The sequence below is a fragment of the Lonchura striata genome, chromosome 12, assembly GCF_050655825.1.
Source record: "Lonchura striata isolate lonStrDom1 chromosome 12, ASM5065582v1, whole genome shotgun sequence".
NCBI lineage: Eukaryota > Metazoa > Chordata > Aves > Passeriformes > Estrildidae > Lonchura > Lonchura striata.
Window position 1 is genome coordinate 635,008 of NC_140714.1, and position 25,912 is coordinate 660,919.

The 25,912-nt window shown below is 52.4% G+C and overlaps 1 protein-coding gene across 2 annotated transcripts in view; it reads left to right on the forward strand.

The window, feature by feature from the left end:
* Positions 1-25,912, forward strand: part of SRGAP3 (SLIT-ROBO Rho GTPase activating protein 3) — a 73,604-nt gene that overhangs the window by 36,371 nt on the left and 11,321 nt on the right. Inside the window, exons 4-15 of one of the 2 annotated variants that reach the window (XM_021542571.3) lie at positions 4,250-4,312; positions 8,784-8,969; positions 10,212-10,340; positions 15,304-15,525; positions 15,939-16,040; positions 16,265-16,462; positions 17,721-17,805; positions 18,305-18,332; positions 20,204-20,306; positions 22,237-22,297; positions 22,687-22,764; positions 23,783-23,917. In XM_021542571.3, coding sequence (XP_021398246.1) covers positions 4,250-4,312; positions 8,784-8,969; positions 10,212-10,340; positions 15,304-15,525; positions 15,939-16,040; positions 16,265-16,462; positions 17,721-17,805; positions 18,305-18,332; positions 20,204-20,306; positions 22,237-22,297; positions 22,687-22,764; positions 23,783-23,917 — 1,390 coding nt within the window. Of the gene's footprint in view, positions 1-4,249; positions 4,313-8,783; positions 8,970-10,211; positions 10,341-15,303; positions 15,526-15,938; positions 16,041-16,264; positions 16,463-17,720; positions 17,806-18,304; positions 18,333-20,203; positions 20,307-21,563; positions 21,595-22,236; positions 22,298-22,686; positions 22,765-23,782; positions 23,918-25,912 lie in introns of both variants that reach the window. The other variant, XM_021542572.3, reaches the window with a different exon arrangement.

Below are 25,912 nucleotides of genomic sequence, written 5' to 3' on the forward strand. Positions count from 1 at the left end.
CTTTCACGTGGACAGGGAGGCTGCCACTTTTGGGCATATTCAGGTTATTTATTTTTCTCAACCTATGGCCTGTCTGAAGGCTTCTGCGGCTGTACTTCCACTTCACAGCAGTGCTCAGTGGGAACCTGGGGCACCTCTGTGGAAGTAGGAGCATGCTGGTAAATGGATTTTGGAGCTCCAGCCTTGCAGCATTCAAAGCTGCTGAGAGGAGGGATCTTTCACTGGCTTTGAGTGTGGTGGGTAAAGTGCTCCAAGCCCTCCTCCAGGGGAGCCACTGGCAGATAACCCAGCTCCAGAAGGGTTAAAGCTCCACAGTCGTGGTTCAGCTGCTGGGTGTGCTGGAGATTGCTCTCTGATGGTAAATTAGAGTAACATTATTTCCAGAAATGTCACTTTGCATTCTTCCCATCTAGAGTTTATTAATGGCCTGTGACACGCTGCGGGATGTAAGGAGCCCGGAGGTTTTGTGTTTCCTGCCTTCATTATGTAAATACAAACAAGCCCGGGGAAGGCGGGCAGGGCTCGTGGTACAGGATGAGCAGAACTAGGGAGCAACTGCTCAGCAAGTGCTAATCTGCCTGGAAAGAGGGGGGTGCTGAGCTGGGGTGCTGAGCTGCAGCCCCTCGGCTTTCCTGGCTGAGCCTGGCTCGGTGGGGTCACCATCCCTGAGCCTGGCACGGGTGGGGTCACCATCCCTGAGCCTGGCACAGGAGGAGTGAGGTCACCATCCCTGGGCCTGGCTTGGTGCGGTCACCATCCCTGGTCCTGGCACAGGTGGGGTTGGGTCACCATCCCCGGGCCTGGATCGGTGGGTCACCATCGCTGAGCAGGCAGTGTGGTTTGTCCTCTCCACCCAAGTGTCCTCGCCTCCGGCCAGCAGCTCCAGCTCGCCTCCTCTCGTGTCCGGCTGGGAGCCCTTCCAGCCCAAACCCTCTGTGGGGAAAGCAGGAGGAGAAAATGCAGCTGGGCAGATTTCCCTGGAGCTCTGGCATGGGTCACGTTCCCGATGCAGCAGAGGCTCAAGGCGAGCGTGCTGATGGTGCTGACAGGCAGCAGCCAGTGGAGATGCTGAGATGTGTCCCTGTGAGATCTGGCTCGCTCTGCTGTCAGGGTGAGTCTGTCACCAGGAGCCTCACGGTGTGTCCTGCCACACTCACACCCGGGCTGAGGGACCCACTGCCAGGCAGGTGCTTGCTCCACTCTAACCTTGTGCCGTGGCAGAAGGAAGGAAGTGTGATGCTTCTTCCAGGAATAGGATACAGGAAATTACACGTTTGGCACAGAGCATTGCTATGTCCAAAATAAGGGTGCTGGGTTATTCCTCAGTGTGGGATTTAATTATGTGCTGTGACAGTGAACTTAATTACAGCCTGTGCTGCATTGTACTGGATGGAGGTTGGATGAAGAAGCAGTGTCTGGATGGGAGTTCTTATCTTTGTCTTTAGAGTAAGTGTTCCCTGTTGCCAGTCATCCATCCTGCTGCTTCCCCATACTTTGTCAGCATGGCAGGAGTTTTAATAAATTGCTAGCTTGAAGCCATTGCTGTCTCAGTGAGCAACTGTGGGTTTTAGGAGGAATGTGAGGCATAAAGGAAGCAGCTAAATTGTAGTTCAGGTTTTGTGGATGGTCCCAGGAACTGGAATGATGTTTTGTTGTTGTCTCCTGTCAGTACACAAATACAATTTCTCTGTTGGAGAAAGGGAAAGCAGCAGGCTTGGAGGAAAGGCAAGTCCTTCAGCTGCTCACTTGCCTGTGCTTGAAGGAGGTTCCAGCATCCTCACTCATCCTCGCTGCCCTCTTGGATGCTGGGAGACTCCCAGCCATGCCACAGACCCTTTGCAGCAGGGGCCAGGTGTTGGGTTAGTGTCTGTAAGAGCTGGCTCTTGAACTGTGCTCCCCACCTGTGGTTGCCTGTGCAGGTGTAGCTCATGGAACAGCACACTGACCCAGTTTTGCGTTGCTCTATTTCAGAGTCTAAAATTGGCTTTGAAATGACAGCTCTGTGGCCTTGCCCTGCACCGTGCAGGAAACCTGGGGCAGAGGCAGGAGCTGCAGCTCAGCCTGGGCCACGGCTTCTGCCAGCAGCCTGTCCTGTCCTCTCCAGGCTCTTGGGAAGCCGTGGTTTGGGAGTGGCCTGTGGCTTGTGGCAGCAGGGGTGGCTGGGGGTGCGTGTGACTCCTGCAGGCTGTGGGCTCCAAGCCCCTCTTTGGAGTCCTTGACTGTAATAACTCACACTAGAATCACAGAATGGTTTAGGTGGAAAAGCTCTCTGAGACCATCGAGTCCAATCCTTGCCCAGAACTGCCAAGGCATCACTAACCCTTGTCCCTGAGTGCCACATCCACACAGCTTTTACATTCCTCCAGGAATGAGGGGGAAATGTTTTCCAAACATTCAACCTAAACCTCCCTGGCACAGGCTTGGGGCTGTTTGCTTTTGTCCTGTCCCTGGTTCCCTGTCTCCGTCCCCTGATCCCCACCTGGCTGCACTCTCCTGTCAGGGAGCTGTAGAGAGTGAGAAGGTCCCCAGACATCTCTGGGCTGTGTCTAGGGGGATGCACATCTATCACGGCTCTGTTGTGAATCAGCAAGGCCCAGTGAGATTTTTGAGAGCAGTTGTGACCATCAGTGTTGGTGGGCAGGGGACAGGGACTGGGCTTCAGTCCACATGAGGGTTCCTGGTGGCCGCAGGCCTCAGCTGAGCACCTTCTGGTCACTGGCATCATCCTGGCACCTTGTACCTGTGGGAGTGGGACCAGTGTGCCTCCCTCAGGCCTCTGAGGATGGGACTGTCCCAGGTACCCTGCCACTAACTCACAGACACACTGTGGTTACTGGGTGGGACTTCCACCCTTTAGACTCCTTGCCTCAGGCTTTGCTTTAAATCTAACTTCTAATAATCTAGATTAAACTTTCAAAGTATGTAGGTTGTCCCTACATTGTCCCTAATTCCACTGACTGGAATTAGAGAACCTTTCTGTGTCGAGGGCTTCTCTCATCACCCAGCCTGATGGAACGTTGTTTTCCTTGCCCACGTGCACAAAACTTTCTGGAGTTATTTGAGGAAATCTGGGAGAAACGGCTCAGTTTTGTTTTGGTTTGGTTTAGGGAGGGAGGAGGGGGGGTGTCTATACTTAGTTTAAACACATCTTCAAGCTATAATAAGTATTTCCTAGCCAAGAAGATTCCACGGAGAGATTTGTGGTGTAATTACAGGCAGGCAGGAAAGCAGTGTGAGCACATCCAGCACCTCCAGCTGCGGGGTTGCAGTAGGAGTGGGTTTGATCTGCAGCCAAGCTCTGGTGTTGGGCAGCTCCCCGTGCTGTGGCCTCTCCACAAAGGGCTGTGTCCATGCTGGAGGAGGCTGGCAACTGCATCTACCTCATCCTGCCTGGCAAGGAAAGGGAAAACACAGGCTGGTAATGGGAGTTCAGCAGACAGGAGGATGCCAGGACTTCCTCACTGGAAGTGAGTGTCTCCTCAGCTGGCTGAACTTTGGCTGCTGCTGTTGTGAAACTGGAAACTTTATTATATAACTGTGGTGTAGCTATTTTGTAATGTCCTTTTTCAGAGATGCTTTGGTTCACTTGGGTCAGATTAGTGAAATGAGCTCCTGAGGAGGAGCTAGGGAGTGGGTCATGGCCAAGGGAAATGTAAACCTGGGATGCCAGTGCTGGGGAGCCCTGGTAGTCTTTGCTCTGAAATACCAGTGTTGGCTGGAAATTGCAGGTCCAGCAGCAGATGGGTTTAGTCACAGAGCACAGAGGGTTTCAGATCAAGACAGATTGACAAGTGATGCTGTGGGGCTGGAGGATGCCAGTCTAGGGAGCTGCCAGTCTGGGGAACACAAATGGCTGTTGTATGATGTACTCCTGCCAGTCTCGAAGTGAGTCTCTGCCAGTCCCCAGACTGGGGCACAGTGTTATGTTACACCCAGATGGGGAGTCGGCTGTGGGCTAGGAATGAAGTTTACCAGTGGAAGGGTAAATCAGTATTGCCTGTAATTTTAGATTGATCTCTTCTGCAGGATAAATAAGTTAAATTATATTAAATTCCTCCTTGTGGTCTCTGAAACCCAGTTTGGATGATCCATGGGCAAAAGTCAGCCTCAAATGAATATGGAGCTGCTCTGAAACTGCACGAGACTTTGCTGCACTGTGTTAATGTTTATTCCTCTGAAATGTATTTTCATTTTAGAACTTCACGTTTTGAGCATAACAGTCTCACCTCTTCTTGTTTTTGTCTTGCAGAGCAAAGAGATTGGCCTCCAGATGCATGAGGAGCTCCTGAAAGTCACCAATGAGCTCTACACGGTGAGCAGCGCGCCCGTCCCGCGTTCCCGGGCACGGCCTGGGGAGCAAGGCGCGTGTCAGAGCCAGTCGGGGCCGTGCCCTGGCCACGGCCCGGTGCTGCAGCGTGGCCCGCTCCTGCTCCTGCCCCTCGCGCCCGGGAGCCTCTGCGCTGGGCTGGGGCAGCTGGAGGAGTTCCTGCAGCATGAGGCCGAGGCTGGGTCCAGGTGCCAGCTGCTGCCCTGAGCCTGCCTGGGACTGTTTGCTGTGCTGGCTCGGATCCCTGGGGTGCTGGAGCACTCTGGAGTGCTCTGGAATGCCCTGGAACTCTCCTGGAATGCTCTGGAGTGCTCTGGAATGGAACACTCCGGAGCACTCTGGAACGCTCTGGAACACTTTGGAATGCTTTGGAACGCTCTCACCTGCTGGGGCTCAGCACCCTGGTACCTTTGGCCCTGCTCAGACTCCGGGCTGGTGATTCCAGCACCAGCGGCTCTGAGCTGCCCGTGCTTGTCCATTGGACACGTCCCTGCTCCTGCGAGCCCGTGGCCAGGGGGACGGCTGAGCATGATCTTCTGCTGGGGAATGCAGAAAACTTCTGGCTCGCAGGGCTCGGCTCTGGCTTGTGCCCCGAGGAGCACTTTGGCTGCAGAGTTGTCTGTGCCTCCCAGTGCGACCATGTGCTGTTAGTCAGGACATAGCTCTTCGAGCAGGTTTTCATAGCAGAGTAATAAAAGCCTTTGTGTTGCTTCTGCCTCTTGCCCTGTAGCAAGTGTTCTTTAAAAATTTATTTTATTTGTGGTTTAGGAGCAACAAAACCATATAAAGACTGCCTTTTGTTGGAAAATTGAGATAATATATTTGCTTTCTTTGGTTATATCTGTAACTGGTACATAAATAATGCTGCAGTAGGTTTATTCTTAATCATTCTATTTCATCTCTTCGAAGAGCAGGCCTAAACAACAGAGCATGAGTGATTGTATTTGAAATTTCTGCCATAAATCTCCTCTTAACAGGTTTGTTCCTGCATTGGCTGTTGAAGGATTTGATTGTTGTGAGACCTGCAGTGTGGGTGGACAGCAGATCAGATTAAAAAGCCTGTGTGAGATTTGGGACTACATTGTTGATGGTTGAATGTCACAAGCTGTGTTAGAGGTGGTGACTAATTAAGATTAATTACAGCAGCAACATGACAGATGCAAAACAAGGAAAGACTAACAAGGGCTAGGTGGACCTCATAGCTGTGGAGCTGCATGCTCTGACCCCAGGCAGGGGACAGGGCCATCCCCGAGGGACACACTGGGCTCACGGGGGGACTAGCAGTGTGCTGAGGTCCCCAGTGCAAGCAGTGGCAAGGAGGAGCACAGAGGGTGATCCTGCTCATCCTCACAGGAGCTGAGATTTCTCCCCTTCACTGCTTTGCTCCGTGTGCTGAGCAGAATGGGCTTGAATGGTGAAACGAACTGGTTTGAACGGGAAACTAGGACAGCTGGAGGAGCTCTGTGTTTGCGTTCAGCCTCGCTGCCAAGAAGGCAAACTGCTCGTGTCATCCAGCCAGGAAGGAGCAGGGAAGGGCCATACTTCAGAAGCAGGGGGAAAAGCCTGTGGGGCAGTCAGGGTCAGCTCACATCCTCGTGGTGCCAGCGGCTCCTGCCGCTCCGGGTTCTGTCCTGGAGCCATCGGGTGCCAGCTGCCCCTGGCTCAGGGCTGGGGTGGCTGGGGACATCTTTGGGACTGAGCTGCTGGTGGTGAGTTCTTCCAGCACGTTGGGAAACCACGAGCAGCACGGGAGCTGCGGCTGCTGACAAAGCCAGACACGGGGTACGGAGCTGGCTCAGGAGGCTGCTGCTTCGGCAGGAGCGTCGCTTGTCTGCTGTCAGCACAAGGAACTCGATTTCTTCCTCTGGCCAGGCCTTTACCCACAGCTCATCCTTGCCCTGGCAGGGCTGCTTTTTAGGCAGAATTAAGGAGAATTCTGTGCACTGGGTGGAAACAACAATTTTTTACAAGCTTTTCAGGCACTCACTGTCTCAAACTCAAGCCAAAACAACCGCATTGATTTTAACTCAGCCTTGTTGCTGTTCTGATGCAAGTCACCCTGTGGAGTGTGTATGGAGAGAACCAAAGCCACGCTGATTTTAATCAAAATGGAAGTGGATGACTTTCATTCTGAAGTGGAGATGCTTGTGAATGGTTTTGTGCAGAAATAGTTCAGCTGTGAATTAAAACCAGCTTCGTTCCTTTGGTTCCTCCTTATGGATTCCAGCAGAGAGGTTCCAGTTGGAGCTGGTAAAGGCAGGAGGCTGAGGGGGCCTGAGCTGTACCTGACACGGTCACCCCATTTCTGCTCTGGCTCCTCTGCTGGGTCAGAACCTTGGGGATGAGCTGTTGAGGAGAACAAAGCCCTTGTAGCTGGAGACTGCCAGCAGTGCCATTTACGGCCGGTATTTTGGTAACAGCCTTTATCCAGAACATGTAATTAATATGGAAAACACAACTCGTGTTGTTAAATAACTAATGAACATTGGAACATATTTTTCCTCCTTCGCTGCAGCTAATTAACTGATTTGCAGGAAAGATCCCCGGGACGCAGCTGTGGCAGTTTGTCTTTGTGTCACAGCAATGCAAGCCAGGGACAGCGTGATTTGATTGCGGGCACCGAGACGGCACCAGGGAATTGCAGATCAGGGCTGATTGCTGCAGTGCAGCTTGGCCCCGGCCAAAGTTAAGGCAGGTATAAACAGAAATACGCTCTGAATTTCCAAGAGCAAGCTGTGTGGCAGGGCAGCTGGTGAGGAGCACAGTGAGTTGTTTAAGGTATCTATTTTGGTTGGGTAACTGCACCTTTAGATTTCACAAAAATCCTGCAATTCGGAGCCCTGTCACTTATTGGGCTTTGCTGTCGTGTTGTGTCACGGCCTCTCTGGGTGCTGCAGAAACCTTTCCTCTTACTGCCTGAAGCCCTGATATGCAGGATTTTGCTTCTTCCCTCTGTGTGCTTCACAAAAAGATGTTGGATGGTGAGGATGAGGAAGGCTCAGTGAAAGCCTCTGGTCTTTCTCTTTAAGAAAACCCCAGGAATCGTCTGGTCTGTGTGTATCCTGTGGCATTCACTGCAGAAAAGGCAGTTTGAAATATGTGTTTGCAATCTGTGTTAAGAATTTCCAGGGTTTGGAAATGCAGCAGCTCAGGACCAAGTAGGAGCCTTTGCTCACTGCCCCTTGCGTGTCCCTGCAGGGTGGGGTGTCCCTGCAGGGTGGGGTGTCCCTGCAGGGTGGGGTTTCCCTGCAGTGGGGTGTCCCTGCAGTGCCAGGTTTGTGTGGCTCTGAAGGGTGTTGGGAGCATTCCTCAGCTGAGGGCTGTGCTTGGCAAGAGGAGGGATCCTGCAGCTCAGCCTGACCTGCTCCAAGTCAAACACTCCTGGCTCCTGTTGGCAGCTGCAGCTGAGGAAAACTCTGTTTGCTTCATTAAGCTGTGTGTAAAAACCCCCTGTGTGTCTGGGGGTTCCTGCTCTGTTTTAACCCTTGGGACTCAGGCAGCCCATCCCAGCCTGTCCCAGTCCATCCCAGCCTGTCCCAGTCCGTCCCAGCCTGTCCCAGTCCATCCCAGCCTGTCCCAGTCCATCCCAGCCTGTCCCAGTCCGTCCCAGCCTGTCCCAGTCCGTCCCAGCCTGCCCCGCTGTGCCCAGCCTGCAGTGCCCAGCTGCTGGGGCTGGCTGCAGGGAGCAGTCGGGCGCTGTGCGCCGTGTCAAGGCAATGTGAAATAAACTGTCCATGTCCTGAAGGGAGATGATAGAAGGGGACATGTGACTAAAGGCATAAAGAGAGAGGAGCAGACGTGTCCCTCTTGCCAGCTCTATTAAAATGATCCAGTGTGCCCTTTGGGCTCTAGTTTCTGAAGGTTGTGCTGGAAGTTTTGCCTGTAGAGTGTTCCAGGAGCAGTGTCATCCCTCCTGGGTCTGGAATGTCAAGGTCAAGGCACTGCCTGTGCCTGCTGGTGGCAGCAAGGGGAGGATGAGGTGGTGACAGGAGACAAACCCCATTTCTGCCTGGGGATTGCAGCTCCTCCACTCCGGGTGGTTCAGCTCTCTGATGGCATAGCAAGTCCACGTGTAGGAGCAGAGGGGTTCGGTCAAAAGGGAGGTCAGACTGACTGTGGCCTCCCTCACAGTCACTTCCCATGGAGACCCTTATCCCAGCTGCAGAGGTATTCCTTATGTCCCTGTTGGCAGGCATATGGTGCTCTTTGACTGCAGGTGTGTGCTGGATCATGTCCCCCAGTGGGACTGAGTGTCATCACAGTTCTTGGACCAGCCTGGAGCCTCCAGAAATAGGGCTGGGGCTGGGATTCACCTCTCAAGCTTTTCTCCCTGCTCTGTTCCTTAATGCCACAGCAGCCCCCAGAGCCCTCTGCCCTGCCCGGGGCTGCTGGCTTGTCCTGCTCCGGTGCTGCAGGAGGCCATGGCAGCGTGGCTCATGACCTCCTGTGCCTGCAGGTGATGAAGACCTACCACATGTACCACGCAGAGAGCATCAGCGCCGAGAGCAAGCTGAAGGAGGCAGAGAAGCAGGAAGAAAAGCAGTTCAACAAGTCAGGGGACATCAGTGTGAACCTGCTGCGACATGAGGACCGGCCTCAGCGGCGCAGCTCTGTCAAGAAGATTGAGAAGATGAAAGAGAAGGTGGGTGAGAGGGAAGGAAGAGGGAGCTGGGCTGGGGCTGGGGCTCCCTGCAGGCGGCAGGAGTTGCCTTCAGCCTTGTCTTTGTCTGTGAGGCCATTCCTGTGCCTCTGGGAAGGGGTTAGGAGGGCTGGTGTCTCGTGTGCATGTTCTGCTGAAGATACCCAAGGAGGCCATCACAAGTGTCTTCCCTGCTCCTGGCTGTGGAGAAGGGCCAGCACCAGCTCCTACAGAAGCTTGACTCGGAGTCAGGATAGCACGACAGGGGCAGGCAGTGCCCTTGGACGGGTGGGAGACCTGCACAGGAGCCACGTGGCCACCCGTGGCACCTTCCAGGCTGACTCTGGAGGGAGAGCTGAGACCAGCAGCTGCAGGGGCCTTGGGGTGGTGGCTCCTGGGGTGCAGGACAGGGAGAGGCGGTGGGAGCTGCTTCTCCAGCAGCAGCAGGGCCACTGTGTGCCAGGGGACAGGCTGTGCCAGCTGGGCCCCAGGGGCTGTGCTGAGGAGGGCAGTGCAGACTGTCTGGAAGTGAGACTGCAATATTTAGATGGATTTACTAGGCAAAAAAACCACTTTGTGCCATTCTGACCTCAGCAAACTCTGTGACCTCAGGATCTCCACAAGTTTTTGTGTTAATTTTGGAGGAAAGGTGATAGTTTTCCTAGCCAAGGATGCATTTGCTCGCCGGCTCATCCAGCCCTGGGACATTTCTAACAGTGAACTTCTCGGAAGGGTTAATCTTTTGATTCAGCCTTCAGAGCAGGGATCTGCCTGAGCAGATGTCCCAGATCTGGAGCACATCTGCTTTCTTACAGTTTTAAATTCTGGGTCCTGTTCTGAATTGTGTAGGTTGGGCCTCTGGGCCAGATTCCACTTTGATACAGCTGCACACATCTGGACCAAGTCCAAACATATGTCAGTATTTCTGGGGGGAAAAATTTGGCCCTCTGGTTTTGTCTGATGCCAAAATCCCCAGCAGCAGCTGTGCTCAGGGCCTCCAAGTACCTCTGAGCAGGATGCACTCATCGTAGCTGGCTGACAGTGCGAGGGGTGTTCAGATGGGATCTCCTCCACCCTGGCAAGGGTGTTTCATACCAGGGTGTTTCCCTGTTTTCATAGCAGACAACAAGTTCTAGTAATTACCTCATCACACCCAGGCTGCACGGTGCTGTGGGGGTCTGTGGCAGGAGAAACTGTGCCAGTACCATCCTGTTTGTGCTTTGACACTCCATTCTGCTTTTTCAGAGACAAGCCAAGTATTCTGAAAACAAGCTGAAGTGTACAAAAGCCAGGAACGACTACCTGCTGAACCTGGCAGCCACCAACGCGGCCGTCAGCAAATACTACATCCACGACGTCTCCGACCTCATCGACGTGAGTGCCTTCCCTGCAGCCTGGCTGAGCTCTGAACTGCACTCCTGTGCTGCTGAGGGCTCTCTGTGGGGGCTTCAGGCTGTTCTTAACTGGGGCTGGATATGTCCTGTGAGCTGGGTTTGCCCTGGGGTGAGCCAGGTGAGACTGAGCTTTTGTTCTCGGCCCGTTGGTTAGTCCGTGTTTGGGACAGAGGAATGCTGCCCGGGTCAGACACAGCTTTGGTTTTGGTGCTGAACCAGGGGGGGTTTTCTTTCTGCTACTCGGTGACTTTGGTGGGGATTCAGCACATGTGGCAGTGCTGTCCTGGCTGGGGAAGCCTTTGGGGCTTTGTCCCGGTGCTCCTTGAAGGGAATAGCCTCAAGGCAGGAACTGCTGGAGGCAATGGCAGGAACTGAACGCTGGTGACTCCTACAAACTGCTTTGAGATGATTCAAAGAAGGGGTTTACCCAGAGAAGGGATTTCTGCTTCTTCCTCTATTGGGCATCCCACAGCGTGTAGATTGCAGGGTGCAGCTTCTTCCTGCTGGAGGTGCCTCAGTGAGTGCATAAATAGCTGAGCTTGAAGCACCATCATTACCTAAATGTACAATTTAAAAAGCTGCTTGTGTGTTTACCTCCTTTCCCAGCCCATTAGCATGTAGTTACACTTCTGAGAATTGAAGTAAGTCTGATGCAGATCCCCTGATGACTTAAAGATTTTGATATATGATAAAATACTCTTAATAATGTTATTTTTGTTCTCTTTATCATTGAAGATGTGTTAAAAAACAAGTAAGTTGATTGTGGAGACATTTGAATGGCAAGGTGTAAGAACACCTTGATATATCTGCAGGCTTTCTGCTTTTGCAGTGTACATTCTATCTTTCTTTTGTTAAATTATCTTTTAAGCAACAATGACTTCTTTTTGTGGAGGTTTTTGAACTTTGATTTTCTGGAGATGTGCCGAGTTCCATTTTAGCTCTGTCTGTTTATATTATTCTTCCCAACTTTTATTTCCTCACTGACACTTCCACTGGAGTCAGCATATGGCATTTCCCCCACACTCCAGGAATCTCTTCAGGGACTTTAGCTAAAGCATCTTTAACATAGAGCAATGACATTTCTCCAATTATAAGGTCTGTTCAGCAAAGAAACAAAATACTGGATGTGTGAGCTGAGCATGGCTGTCCCGTCTCCTCAGAGGGAGAGCAGTTTATCTGGGCAGGCCCTTTTACAAGTTCAGTGTATCTTGGGAAGCAAGAAGGGCTTCAACACTCCAGAAGAAATGAATCCAAGCCACGGGATCCCAGTGGTGCTGGAGAGGGTCTGTGCGGGGCAGCTGAGCCCACAGAGGGAACAGCTCTGCAGAGTGTGGGTGAGCAGGGGCTTTGCAGAGAGGTGAGCCTGGCTGGCCACGCTCAGAGCCCGACTGGCCATGCTCAGAGCCCAGGGCAGCTCCAAACCTGGCTGGACACTCTCAGAGCCCAGGGCAGCTCCGAGCCCGGCCGGCCACGCTCCCGTGGCTCCTGCCGGCTCCTCCGCCCTGCTCCACTGCGGAATGCTGAGGGATGCACCCGGCTGGCTCTCTGGGACACAGGAGAGGCGACGGGCTCGCACGCCCTCCATCTCCAGTACAAATTGCTGCTGCAGCTGCTGATTTCACACCAATCTGAGCCAATTTACCAGTGTTGCCCCAGTCCCAGCTGCCTCCGTGTCATCTCTGAGGCACAGCCTTGACGTGCTCGCTCCCTGGGCAGCCCTGAGCGCGGGGCTGTGACAAAGCCGTGCTGGACCCTCCTGCTCTGCAGGGCAGAGGGCCCAGCTGGCTGGGAGGTGGCAGGGGGGCCTCCCGGGGTTAATGAGACCTGTGAAGCCCATCAGAGGAGCCGCGGAGGGGCGCAGAGCCGTCTGCCCCTCTGTCTCCAGTGGCCTTGTTGTTTTGTCCTAGAAAGGAAGGGAAGAATATAGAGATAGATCAAATTAGCCTTGGACTGTCAGTGCACCGTGGGGCCTCCTCCTCGGATGACACGTGCATCTGTCCAAGCGCCTGGGTTTGTCTCGTTTCTGTCATTAACTCTGTGACCAAGTTAATCTTTTCAGCCACGTGTGCAAAGAGGAGATAAAGCTCCTTATCCATCCCTCTGGAGTTCTGTGGGAAGTGGCTGCAAGATAGTTTGAAGTGGTCACATGAAAGATATCACTAGATTCAGCCGAGAAAATGGAACAGTCACTTTCCATATAAACTGATCTGCCAAAACGTGCACGGCCTCCTCCGAGTCCTTCTGGAGCAGCAACTCACATCCCCATGGATTAGTGATTGCTGTATCTGAGACAAGCCAGGAAGGGAGGAGAACTCTGAGGAAATTCAGTGTTACATGGAAGTGCCGAATTGCTTGGTCCCTAGAAAAACTAGCTGAGTCAAGTTAGGGAACAGAAACAGCAGCTGAAATAGTTATACCAAAAATCCTCAGTTGGCTTTCCTGGCCTGGTTGAACAGGGCCTGGAGCAACCTGGGCTAGTGGAGGGTGTTCCTGTTCATGGCAAGGTAGTTGAAATTGGATAATCTTTAAGGTCTCTCCCAACATAAGCCATTCTGTGATTTACTTACTTCACAGTACAGCTCTGGATTTTGTGGCTACATCAAGAGAGAAGAGGCCATAAATTATAGTAGGCATATAATTGTTATACATATAATTAACAATAATATAGAATATTTTTTAAAAAACAGATAAGGAAAAAAGGCAGAGAAGGGGGAAGAGAGCAGAGCACATGAGTTGGGCTCTAAGTTTGCAGGCAGTGCTGGTCCTGTGGAAGCAGGGGCGTTACTGCCCTGCCCGTGAAGTTAAGGGGTGGCTCGCAGGGCACCAGGTCATCAGGTGTTACTCCAGGGTTCCATTTGCTCAGGTCCTGGGTGGGCCTGGCTGAGCTTTGTCTTGTGCAGGTTCAGCCTCCCAGATAACAGAGGCGCTCGAAGCTGCTGGAGCCACAGACCAGTGTGTGCATTTCCTTCTCCTGGAGCCCAAACTGCCCCCCGGCACGGCTCGTGGGGGGCAGTGGGAGGCACACAGGTATTTGGCTGCTTCCATGGTGTTTTGGCCAAATGTGCTTGCTGGAGATCCAGGAGCCGGTTTGTTTCTCAAGCTGAACACTGGGATATTTCCACCCCTCACAGGGTGTTAGCAGACGTGATGAATTAATGCTTGGGGAGCTCTGAGCTTGGCAGATGAAAGGCGCTGCGGAAGGGCTGGGATTATTAGTTGTGGTTCTAATTTATTTGCCATCAAAGGGATGAGAGGGGTGAGAAAATGCCATTTGTTCTGGGGCTGGGAGCATTGGTTTGAAGTCTTTTTTCTGCTTTTTTTCTTTTCCCCTCCCCATTGTGTGTTCCTCTGGGAATTGCGTGGAAATCCCTGCTCCGTCTTTTCTTCTCTGGGCACCCGTGTGTGAAGCAGCCGGCACGGTGCTGATCACCAGGGCCTTCAAGGGCTGCAGTGTGTGTGAGAAGTGCCTGCCCTGGTTTTCGGGAGCAGCTGATTTCTGGGCACTGCAAATCCCCGCCGGCTTCACTGCGAGTCCGGCAGCAAAAAGAGGGAAACATTTCACGTGGAATTCTGTCCTAAGAGCAGCTGGCAATGCCCCGAGCCCCTCTCCTTGGGCTCTGTGCCATTCAGTGCTTTGCCTTGTAGTGGCTCGGTTTTGTGTGCTTTGGGAATTCCCACCCTTGAGCAGTGGCAGAGATTTCCTCCTGGGTCTGTTTTTTGTAGCAAAGTAGCTGTGATTTCAGGGGGTGGGAGAACACGGTGAGGGCTGGGAGGTGCTGGGGAACGCACAGCCCGTTCCAGGCACAGGGCAGTGGTCAGTGGGTCAGGGCAGGAGTGCTGGTCCTCCCCCAGTGCTGCACAGGGGTCCCAGCCCTGCTCCCTGCCCCGTGTGTGTGGCAGCCCTTCAGCTGCATTGTTCTAGCTCTGGGGTTTCTGTACAGTCTGGAGTGGTCATATGGGTATTCGTGCTGAAACTGTCTCATGGGAGAGACTTGCAGCACAGAATGAGGTTTTGCCCCAAGCAGCAAATGGAAACCCATCCCTTATCTTTTTTTGTGTTACTTGTTGATTTTTTAAAGGCAGGTCTGTAGCAGTCTGTAAATGCCCATGCTCTCAAATGATATAATTAGAAGCTAAATAGAAGCAGGATAAATGGAGGGCTGTGACAATTTGATAGTTTTTACAAGACTGGTCATTATTGTGCATGGGTTTTCACAGGTTTTAAAGACTAGGAGGGACAATGGGGCTGGGAATTGGCCCAGTGGAGTTTTGCTGCTGGTTTTAGCAGAGTCTGAAGCAAGCACAGCCTTGCTGTGATGTGATCTGAGCTGAGCGGTGTCACCTCACATGGGCACTGAGCATGAGATGGCTTCTGAGGTCAGAGCTGCTTGTGGCACCACCTGAGGTTTTGCGTTTCACTTTGAGTTTATCAATATGAATTTCAGGAAGTATTTCTTCACGGAAAGTGTTGTCAGACACTGGAACAGGCTGCCTAGGGAAGTGGTAGGGTTTCCATCCCTGGAGGTGTTCAAGGAATAGCTGGACATGGCATTCAGTGCTCTGGGCTGGTGACAAGGTGGGGATTGGTCACAGGTTGGACTTACTCAGCTCTGATGGAGCTTTCAGGGCAGCAAATCCCTATGCTGCTATGATACTTGACATGCCAAATTCAGTTATAGTGGAGACAATGTTTATAACCATTTTCTTGTCTAAAGTACAGTATTTTGGCAGCAGTTAACTCCCAAGTTTTATCATTTTCCCCAAGAACAAGTGAGACTGATCAGCAGCATGAGGAGCAGCTGCCAAGGGACAGAGCAGGATGTGCATACACTGCAGGGCACGGTGTCCATTGCCACACCTTACTTCAGCCTCCACCTGTTTGAGAACCTTGCACAATGGTTTGGGAGTGTCTGTGTGACCAGAGCCTCCTCTGTGTTCCTCAGTGCTGCGATCTGGGGTTCCACGCCAGCCTTGCTCGGACCTTCAGGACGTACCTGTCTGCTGAGTACAACCTGGAGACGTCCCGCCACGAGGGCCTGGACATCATCGAGAACGCTGTGGACAACCTGGACGCGCGGAGCGACAAGCACACCATCATGGACATGTGCAACCAGGTCTTCTGCCCGCCGCTCAAGTTCGAGTTCCAGCCACACATGGGGGATGAGGTACTGTGCTGGGCTGGGGCTGAAGCAGGGCTGGGTCTGGCCCTGCTCTGAACCACCCCTGTGAAATTCTTCTCACTCCTTGCCCCTCTCTGCTGCCTTCACACACTGCCATTCGTGTTTCCTTTCCTAATGAGACTCTTAGCTTGTTAGGGCTGCTGCTTTCAGGCTGCCTCTTGCTCCATGCCTGTCCCAATTAGGGAGCCCCTCTTTGGCTCTGTCTGTCCCACAGATCTGCACAGGGAGCTGTGATTAACCTGCTGTAACTGGGAGATGGCAGAGGGGGCTGACCTGGGTCCAGGGCACTGCTCATGGGACACACGGCAGCACAACCTCTCTGGAGGCTGCCAGGAATGTTGTGGGTATGGAAATGTGTGTCTGGTCCATGCATGATCCTGGAATGTCTCCTGTCCCAGGTGTGCCAGGTGAGCGCCCAGCAGCCTGTGCAGACCGAGCTGCTGATGCGGTACCACCAGCTGCAGTCTCGGCTGGCCACCCTCAAGATAGAGAATGAAGAGGTAAGTGGTGGGGTCTGTGGGCAGTGCTGCTGAGCCTTTCTTCCACCGGAGCTCTCCTGGTGTGCTCAGGTGTGGAGCCCCTCCTATGGCAGAGCTGGAAGTGCTCACAGACTGCAGCCAGTGCCAGCCCAGGGCTCGGGAACTGCCTGTTGAGTGGTTGTTTAGGCTCAAGTTGTGCCCTTTTCCTGGTCTGCCTCGAGCCCATGCTGTCCTGTTTCTGATAGGTACGGAAAACACTGGATGCCACGATGCAGACCTTGCAGGACATGCTGACAGTGGAAGATTTTGATGTTTCAGATGCCTTCCAGCACAGCCGCTCCACTGAGTCAGTCAAATCAGCTGCATCAGAGACCTACATGAGCAAAATCAACATTGCCAAGAGGAGAGCCAACCAGCAGGAGACTGAAATGTTCTATTTCACTGTGAGTCTCAGCTCAGGCATACAGGACACGAAACATTAATTGCCAGGGCTGAAGCCCAGTTAAGTGCTCATTAGTGAAGAGCAAGAACCAATTCAATCTCTTTGAGTACTTGTCTTCTGTCAGATTGGGGTCTGGAATGCATTTCAGTGGCAGGGCACTACATAGGGACTGACAATCCAGTGCCTGCCTTGTTTTTCTCTTTGAAGGAACAACTGGAGCAGCCAGATGAGATTCAAAACTTATGAGTGGAGTAGGAGAGGCTCAGAGCAGGGCGCAGACTCCAGATGGACTCATGGGCCCATGGGCCACCATCCATGGTCTCTTCAGGAAGGCCTTCAGGACTGTGAACTATGAGCCAAGTCTTCCTCTCTAGCCTTTACATCTTAAATTTGCCCTTGGCCCACAGATGAGCTGAAGCCACTCACATACCAAGGAAGGCACAAAAGCTGGGCTGTGGTGTGTGTGCCTGCCCTGCAGCTCTCATGCTGCACTCCCAGGCAGGGCTCAGGTCTCTGTTCTGGTATCTGAAATGCAGGCAAAGGCCATGAGTTCACCAGAAGTCTCTCTCATTTCAGTGTGGGTCACAGCCTATGGTTAGCAGCATCTTGTGATGTATTATATATGCATAGAAGAGCTTCTACTTTCTCTTAATAATATTATTGTAAATTGGGGGGAATTAGCAATTTTCATTTGGAATTGTGCTTGGGATTACTTTAATGCAGAGATTTACTTTTTGCAGAGATTTGATCTTTCCTATTCTCTGTCTTCCATTATTTTCCATCTCTTGTCTCCCTCTCTGCTCTTACCTAGAGTGTTCCTGGGTGTCTGACAGCCTTGCTGGGGGATGGCAGTTTTTCTGCACGGTGTCACCTGCTGCATGGGCACCTGGCAGTCCCTGGCAGTCCCTGCCTGCGAGGGCTCAGGCACTGGGAGCTCTTGCTTGCCACTGTTGGTTTGAACAGAGGCGAAGCCTTGGCAGTGCAGGGAAAGCTGCTTTGATTTTCTGGGCTGTTCCCAGAAGCCTGGCAAAAGAAAGCCAGCTTTGAACTCTTTGTCCCTCCCTGTGTTCCTGGGCAGGAGGGGCAGCTCCAAGGAGACCAGGCTAATAAGAGCATCAGGGCAGTGGCTGGAGCAGGGAGAAGTGATCAGACCCTGCTGAGCTCTGTGGAGCAGCCTGCAGCCTCCTGAGACCCCGGCAGCAGTGAACATCTATTAGGGGCTGTGGTGCTCAACCCACCCGTGTATTCTTTAATTCCAGAAATTTAAGGAGTATCTGAATGGCAGTAACCTCATCACGAAGCTCCAGGCTAAACACGACCTGCTGAAGCAGACCCTGGGAGAAGGTGAGTTGGGGTCAGGTCCAGGGAGGATCCTTCATCACCTGAGAGGGTTTAAACTATGTGTCACCTGTCAGCCTCCCCGTGTGTGTTCTCCTGAGTGTCTGTGCCTGGCTGCTGCTGCTCAGGCTGACCAGTGACATGCAAAACCATCATTTCCTTGGATTACTCCTCCCACTTTTCTTTGGGAGTGCACATAGAGAAATCTCTTTGAATCTGATACTGTGTGCTGAAGTGCTGGGTTACTTCTCCAGCAGCAGAGATTGCCACTCACTCCCACCCTCTGCCTCTTTCCTTCCTCTCCCTCTAGATTTCTAATCTGTCTTTTAATGGTGGGGGCACCAGGTGGCCATCTCTCCTCCCCAAATGCAGCTTCTCTCTGCTGGAAGCCTTTCCCTGGGGTGTAGGAGCCAGCAGTGAGGTGTGAGCTCCTGTGTAGCTGTGCTCTGCAGTCCTTTGCTGGTGGCTGATGTGGAGGGATGATGGGATCTTGTGTTTCTTACAGGTGAAAGAGCTGAGTGTGGAACAACCAGGTGAGCACTTTCCTCCCCTCCCTTGCTCCTGGGGAGGGCTGGCACTGGCAGGAGGGTCTGTGGGAAGGGGGGTTTGCTTTGCTACTGGTGCAGCTTGGTGGGGTTCAGTTACCCACCCCCAGCCCCGCTGTGCTGGCAGTCCCTGTGCCCCACATCCTGCTTCCCAGCTGCATGGCCTGGAGTGCTGGGATCAGGGGGATGGCAAGCAGCCCTTGGTTCTGCTCAGTGTGGTTTCTGGCTGGCTGGCTCTGCTGTGCCTGGATGTGCTTTATCAGCACAGTGCAATGCCCTGGAGCATAGCTGAGGTGGGGTTGTGTTCAGACAGGGTGACACGAAGGTGTACACTCACTTCCTGCCATCCCTCTTCCTTTGAGGAGTTTATTATGTCCCTGAAATCCTGTCCCAGCTCTGGCTGCTTTACCTGTGAGTATCAGACTTCATCCCTCCAGGGCAGGAGATAGGGCTGGGGCAGATGTGACAGAGAGGAGGTTTTGATCTGTGTCCAGTCCGTGAAGCATCTCCACAGAGCTGCAGTGGCTTGCTTGGAGTGTGCTGGTGTTCTGACACAGGCCAGCAAAGCCTCCAGACAACTCCCTAGAACATGCACGGCCTCACTGCGTGTCAGCTTGTTCCAACCTTGTTTGTGTTTAATAAAATTTATAATACCAGCAGAAAAAAGCTTGCTTCCCTGTTAGAAGTGGTGAAGCAGATGGTGCAGCCTGGGCTGCCTTGCCAGGCAGGAAGGAGGCTCCTTGTGCCCGAGTGGTGTCAGGGCTGGGCACCCAGCAGGGCCCCGAGGTGCTGCCAGGACAGAGAGGGACCTTCAGGGAGCAGGGGCTGTGCAGTGTGACACTCTGGGGAGCAGACATGGCCCTGCTCCCTGGCACCCTGGGGCCCCAGGTGAGAGCGCAGGGCCCTGGCTGGGGGCTGCAGGCACAGTCCCTGCAGTGCGTGGGGCAGGGCTGCTCCCAGGGCAGCATCACCTCTGCTCCTCACTTACCCCTCAGAGGAGTGGCTGGGAGCTGTAGGAGTGTAGAGTCAAGTTGCTTAATTAGAGGCATCTGGTTAAGGAAGCAGCAGACCCCTGCTGTCCCCTTTGCAGTGAGCTCTGTGTAAAGTGTCCATGTCTGTTCCATGAGATCTCCTGCATGGAGGCTCCCAGCACCCAATTTTGTGTGTGTTTGCAGTCATGTTCTCTCCCGTGCAGACATCAGTGCAGCCTGGGCCAGAGGGCAGGGCAGAAATCTGTTTGGGATTTTGTGGTGCGTTTCTCCTTTGTCTAGATCTAGAGACTGAATGTCCTTCATTGTGCAGGGGAATTGGACTGGGAATAGCAATAATGCAGGTAGCACTCCAGTGTCCTCAGTACTGCACTGAAACCTGTCACAGGCATCCCTGCCTCTGGGTCACTAGCAGTGGGAGGGTCATCCCCATCCCTGGATTGCAGACAGAAGTCAGATACAGCAATGTGGAGGTACTCCCACTGTCCTCATTGTGGCCTCTTTCTGTCAGCAGAATGAAAGCTGCTTAGGAACAAACAGGAATACCCCAGCGTTTTCTGGGGTAGCTGTGGTTTATTTTGGATGTGTCTCCTCAGCTGCTCTTGGTGCCTCTTCAGGCTGAGGGGGTGCTGAGCTGGCAGTGGTGGGAGGAAGGTGTTAGATCCAGCTGCCCACCAGTGCCCTTGGTTCCTGCTGGACTGGTGTCTGTGTGGGACACACCCGTGTCAGTGGCTGGAGCTGCACATCAGATCCTCACAGCGGGACTCTTCTGTTTGATTTCTTATTCTCAATTATAACCTGTGAGATCTCACCCTGTCTTTGCATTTATGTTGGTGTTCTGTTGATTTATTTTGTTCCATTTTCTCCCAGGCCCCCATGTCTTCCCCCTAAGCCACAGAAAATGAGGAGACCTAGGCCTCTCTCAGTCTATAATCATAAACTCTTTAACGGCAATATGGAAACATTCATTAAGGTACTTGCTGGCTTGCAGTAGGAGTGTCTGTGAACGCTGGGAATGGAATGGTGGCTTTCCTGTCCTGGCTGCTTGCCATCCTCATGGGTCCCTCTGGCCCATGTGCACCCAGCTGGTGTGGCCAGCCCGGCTTTGCCTCGGTGATGATTTCTCTCCTTAGCTCCCCTGGTGTTTCTGGTGTTCCTGACCACGGCTGGTGGCTGTGTGCACTATGAGGCAGTCCTGGCTGAGTGTCCTCACTGTCCTGCTGCTGCTACCCATCCTGGGAAGAGAGATTACACAAGCTCAGCCCAGCCCTCAAAGGAGCAACAGGCACTCCCCCCTTCCTCTTTTTGGTGGTCATCCATTCTTGTGGCGGAGAAGGAAGACAAAATTACTCCAGAAAGTGTTTCCCACTTTCAAGGGCTGTCAGCCTTGGGTAGAAATCCTGCTGTAGGGGTGTCCACGTTGGACAGAAATACATCAGTGACAGCCAGCCCAGCTGGCTCAGCCCCTGCCAGCTGCTGACAGCGGTGTTCTGTAATCCTGCCCTGGAGAAAGCTTCAGTGAAAACACTTTGGGAAGCTGTAAGGACAAACTGCTGGATTAGGTGACTAATAGGCATCATCTGGCTGGGGTTTATTGCCTCCAGCTCAGCCCTAAGCCCGAGGGCAGTGTCTGTACACAGCACCAGCACGGGGAGTACTGGCCCTGCTGGCAAAGCCTGTAATCCCGTTAGGATTTGTGATTACTCCCGATTTAAACTGGTTTTAAAAAAGTAATGCTCATTAAATCCCAGCCTGTTCAGCCCTGAGAAGGAGGAATTACCTGCTCTAGAAATCCATCTGAGCAGGAGGGTCCTGTGCTAGCAGAGAGCCGCTGGGGGACGGCTGCCTGTCCTTGGGGTGTACAGCCTCCCAAGCAGCTGGGCCATTGGCAGCTGCCCAGGTGTCCCCTGGTTACCAGTGCCCCGTGGCTGCCCAGTGCCCCCCTCAGAGCCTTGCCTGTGCCCCAGGCAAGGTCTGTCCCTCTCCTTGGGAAGGCCACAGGTTCAGACAGGAGGAAATCCGCGAGGCTGTCACCGCAGGTCGCTGAGGCTGGCGTGCCCAAGGGGTTTGGGAGGGAGGGTGGACATCCCAAAGGCCTGTGTTGGCCCTTGCTAAGCTGCCATTGCATTTGAGCATTCATGGCCTCCAAAGGAGATGCTTACCTCTAACTGAACTTATTCCTGCTTAATCTGTTCTCTTTTTTCCACTCTGCTGCTTTTTTTGTGCTCAGAGGAAGGAGGAATGCACGAGCAAGGAATCAGGTACTTACTGGAGACCCATCTGCGAGACAGAGGGAATTGCCCAGAGATGCCACTGTGCTCTGCTGGAAAGCCACCAGAATCCCAAAGAGAAATGTGTCCACTTGGGCTGTCAGACATGGCCTATGGTCCCCTTGAGCTTCTGCCACAAGGGGCCTGGGAAGAAGCCAGAATCCACCACTGGTTCAGACTCAGGCACTCCATTCCATACCCAGTGATGTTTGTTGGGTTTTTTAGCACCTGCTGACAGTGGCTCTTTACTTTGGTGGAAAATATTGTGTTAAGCTGTGTTACAGGCAGCTTATTCCATCAGGCAGGTATAGCACAAGATTTATTTCAGCTCAGCGTTCAACCTTTGGGGTGGAATAGCTGTGATCCCTCGTGGCAGTCTCCTGTCTGAGCCAGACAAGGAGCAGCAATGTTTCCCACACCTTAGTGACAGCTTTCTTGAGCGTTTTTGGCTGTACTTGGTATCCTCAGCACTCTTTCATGGCTCCATGTCTGTAACACCTCCTTTCCTGCCTGTCCTCTTACTAAACTCCACATTAATTTTCAAATCTCTGGTTTTGAAATCTTTAATGCATTTCCCATGCTTTGTTAGCAATAAACCAGTAACTTTTTTTCTTTTCCTTTCCTTTCCTGAAGGATTCAGGACAGGCCATTCCACTTGTTGTAGAAAGCTGCATCCGCTACATCAATCTGTATGGTGAGTTGGCTCAGTACAGCCCCAGGAACCTGCCAAGGAATAAAGTACTTCATTGTGCTGTGAGCAGTGAGAGCCAGCAGAGACTCCTGGGGTGCCTGCACTCCATTCTCATGGGCTCAGCTTAGAATTCCAGTGGCATCAGCTGTCTGGCCAGCAGGGAGGTTTTACTAGCATGTGCCCAGGTTAAATTGTTCGCTCGGGCCACGAACCCTTTCAGCACCTTGATCTGGGGGCCTTGGTTGGAGAATATGAGCAGAAGTGAGATGCAGCAGGCTGTCCCTGCTTGGTCCAAGCCTGTCTGGTGCATCGGCCCTGGGTTCTGCTGTTGTGACCTGCAGGTATTGCCCAGCAGTTCCAGAAATCTCTCCTAAAGCATTATTCTCTTCCAGGCCTCCAGCAACAGGGCATCTTCAGAGTCCCTGGCTCCCAGGTGGAAGTCAACGACATCAAGAACTCGTTTGAGAGAGGTGTGTAGCTGGGGTGTGCAGGTGCAGCAAGATGCCCTGCCTGAGCAGGGGTCTTTGTGGGAGGTGGCGTGTGCTGGGTGCATTAGCCAGGCTGTAAAGCCTGTGTTAAAGCCCATTGTGCTGTGAGACATGAACAGGTTTTATCCCTTCTGGTTTCCCAGTGTTGTGTCTCTGGCAGAAGTGAAGAGTTACCCAGGGAAGGAGTATGAGAAGTATAGGGGTACGTGCAGAGGTCTTTTCCACAGTCATTAAAAACACAAGAGCCATAAAAGAGTTTGCTGGGGACCCTTGTTCATCCTGCCTGCAGCAGTTTGCCAAGGGAGGCGCAGCATTCCCTGCACCTGGTGCCAGTGCTGGCTGCGGAGGTGCCAGTGAATCTGCTGAGAGAATCACACTCAGGATGCCAGGCCAGTGAGAAAGGGATAGCAGTCCTGCTGTCCTGAGTGGAGGGGAGCTGGGACAGGGACAGTCCTGCTGGGAATAGTGACCCTTAATCCTTGAGCAGCATTGGAAGGGTCAGGATGAAGGTGAATGGGCCAGTGGATAAGGCAGCGTTAGGATTGTCAAAGGCTGAAGGATTTGCACATCCAGTCTAAGATTAATTAAAGATCCAAATCTCAAGGGCACTGAAAGCCTTTCACAGATTTAAGTCAGTACAAAGCTATCCAGAGCCGTTGGGTCCATTCCAGACGTGCACTCGCATCCTCCAGCCAAGCCTGTCCTCTCAGCCTCTCACTCAGTGTCCTTCAGACCTCCTCAGCTTTCTGGGCTGGTGCTGTAAATGCAGAGAATGTGCTGAGCTGGAAATGGTGAAGGAGAAACAACTAATATCATCCTTGTCCTTAGGAAAGGTTTGAAGTCCCCCAGCAAAACTAGTTTTCAGGAAAAATCAGCATTGTCATTGCACATGAGGAGGGTTTCTGAGCCCTGGGAAATGTGGGTGTTCCACAAGAGGAAAACCACTTGTGTTAGTCCAGCTTGATGGTGATGCTGGGTATAAAACCTTTTCTGTGGGCAGGTGAAGACCCCCTCGCTGATGATCAGAACGAGCGAGACATTAACTCAGTGGCTGGAGTCTTGAAGCTGTATTTCCGAGGACTGGAAAACCCCCTCTTTCCTAAGGAAAGGTTTCAAGATTTGATATCTACTATAAGTAAGTACTTGTGACTGCTCTCAAGAGAAGCACTAGCTGGGGGCAGGTGCCCCCGAGTTTGCAGACAGGGGTTTCTGCTGTGAGGAGGGTGGCAGATGGGCAATGCGGGCTGCTAGGACAGAATGTCAGGAGTGTGCACTGGCAGCACTGGCAGGAGGGAGAGGGGAAATTTCTTCTGTGGGGGGAACAAAGGAGGCACAATGACCTTGAAGTTTCAGAGGTGATGGAAGTGCTTCCCATTTTGGCTACAGGGTGCTTTCATGTTACAGGTGAGATGTTGGAGTCGTTTGGGGTTGGGGTGTCTCAGCTCTAGGGGCACCAACGAGGGAATGTCTGCTCAAGGCTTTCTCTCAGCTTTACTGCCCGCGGTGCTTTCTTCCTTCTGAATGCGCATATTCATAACTTCTGGGCTCTGGTGATGCTGAGGGAGACAGGTGATACCTGGAGGGCACTGGCACAGGGATGGGCTTGTGCCAGAGCAGAGGAATGCGTTGTGATTTCCCAAGAACAGTTGTTTTATGTGGTAGCTTTAGGACATTCACTGTTGCTATTCAGTTTTGATGTGTAAAGCAGCACAGCACTCGTGTGAGACACACAAAGGAAGGTGGTTCTGCACCAGTTCCATGCCCTGGACAGGGAATTGCAGTTTGGCTTGTGCTTTCTCTGGCTGCCCTCCACAGGGGCTGCAGAGCTGGAAGCCTGAGGGCACAGTCTGGGAGAAGGGGATGGGTCCCCTCTGGTGCCAGAATGTGCTTGGTGATGTGGCTGCCTGTGTACTTACAGGTAGGCTTGTGTTTGACCATCCCTAATTAATGCAAACTTGCACAATTTATTAAGCTTTTGGGAATTTTTTTGCAAACATAATCTGTTAATTTTCTGGGTGCTATTCTCTTATCTTTCTTGTTAAAATGGGAAAAATAAAGAATCTTCCTTTTCCCCATCTTTCTCTTCCTGCTGCTCTTGCAACCTTTTGATTAAGGATAGATTTAAAATAAAGTGCCTTGTTCCTGTTAAAAATCTGCCCTGAAGTGCAGCTGTCTGTACCACACAAACACACATAAACACAGGCTACATACTTGGTGTCCCAGCCTAAGCAGGGTGAAGAACTTTTCCTTTTACTCTTGGAGGGCTGGGGGTTTATGTGGAAACTCCTCAAAGGCACAAAGGCAATAGACAGGTCAAAAGGCACTTTCCAGAGTCCACATGGGGCTGTCCTTGTGTGTGCAGTGGCCATTGCTACCCTGTTAATTCCATGTGCCTGGTTGATACATTTTGCTCCAGGAGAAAGGCAAATGTTTTGAGAGTTTGTTCCTCTGGGTGTCAGAACAGATATCTATTGATGTACGGGTTTATCCAGTTTGTATTTAGTTGGGTTTTTTTTTAAGGAATATCCTCTTTTGTAAAACCGAACTGAAGAATTAGAGAGCCCAGCAGGCAATAATGGGATAAATCAAATGGAAAAATTCTCCATGTGAAATACTACAAAGATTTCCATCTTGGTATTGAGGCCAGATTTTGCTCAGAATTTTGATGAAATGGCAGCCTAGCTACATGTTGTCAGTGAACTTTGTTGTGATTAGCAAATGGCATAGTTTGAGCCAGAACAGGTGCTTCTGTGTGATGCGCCTGCTCTAGAAAAGCTCTGGTGCTTGTCCTCTGCTTCCTGTGAAACAGCAGCCACAGGATTAACTCTCTAGAGAGTGCAGGGGTAGCTTAGGGCAGGACAGCCCTGAGCACCCCTTCCCTTGGCAGGGAGCGGGTGTCTGCTGGCAGCTCCGGGCTCTGCACCCCTCTGGAGCGGAGAGCAGCGACTCTGAAAGCACTGACTCGGCACTGGTTTGGATAACTGGTTTCCTAGGAGTTTCCAGTTCCTGTTCCGAGCAGCAGGAGACGGGAGCGGAAGGGCTCAGAAGGATCCAGTGCATAACCCAGAAGGGTAACCTGAATAAAAGCCTCATTTAAAAATCTGCCCTAGAAAATCAAGCAGTGCTCTGT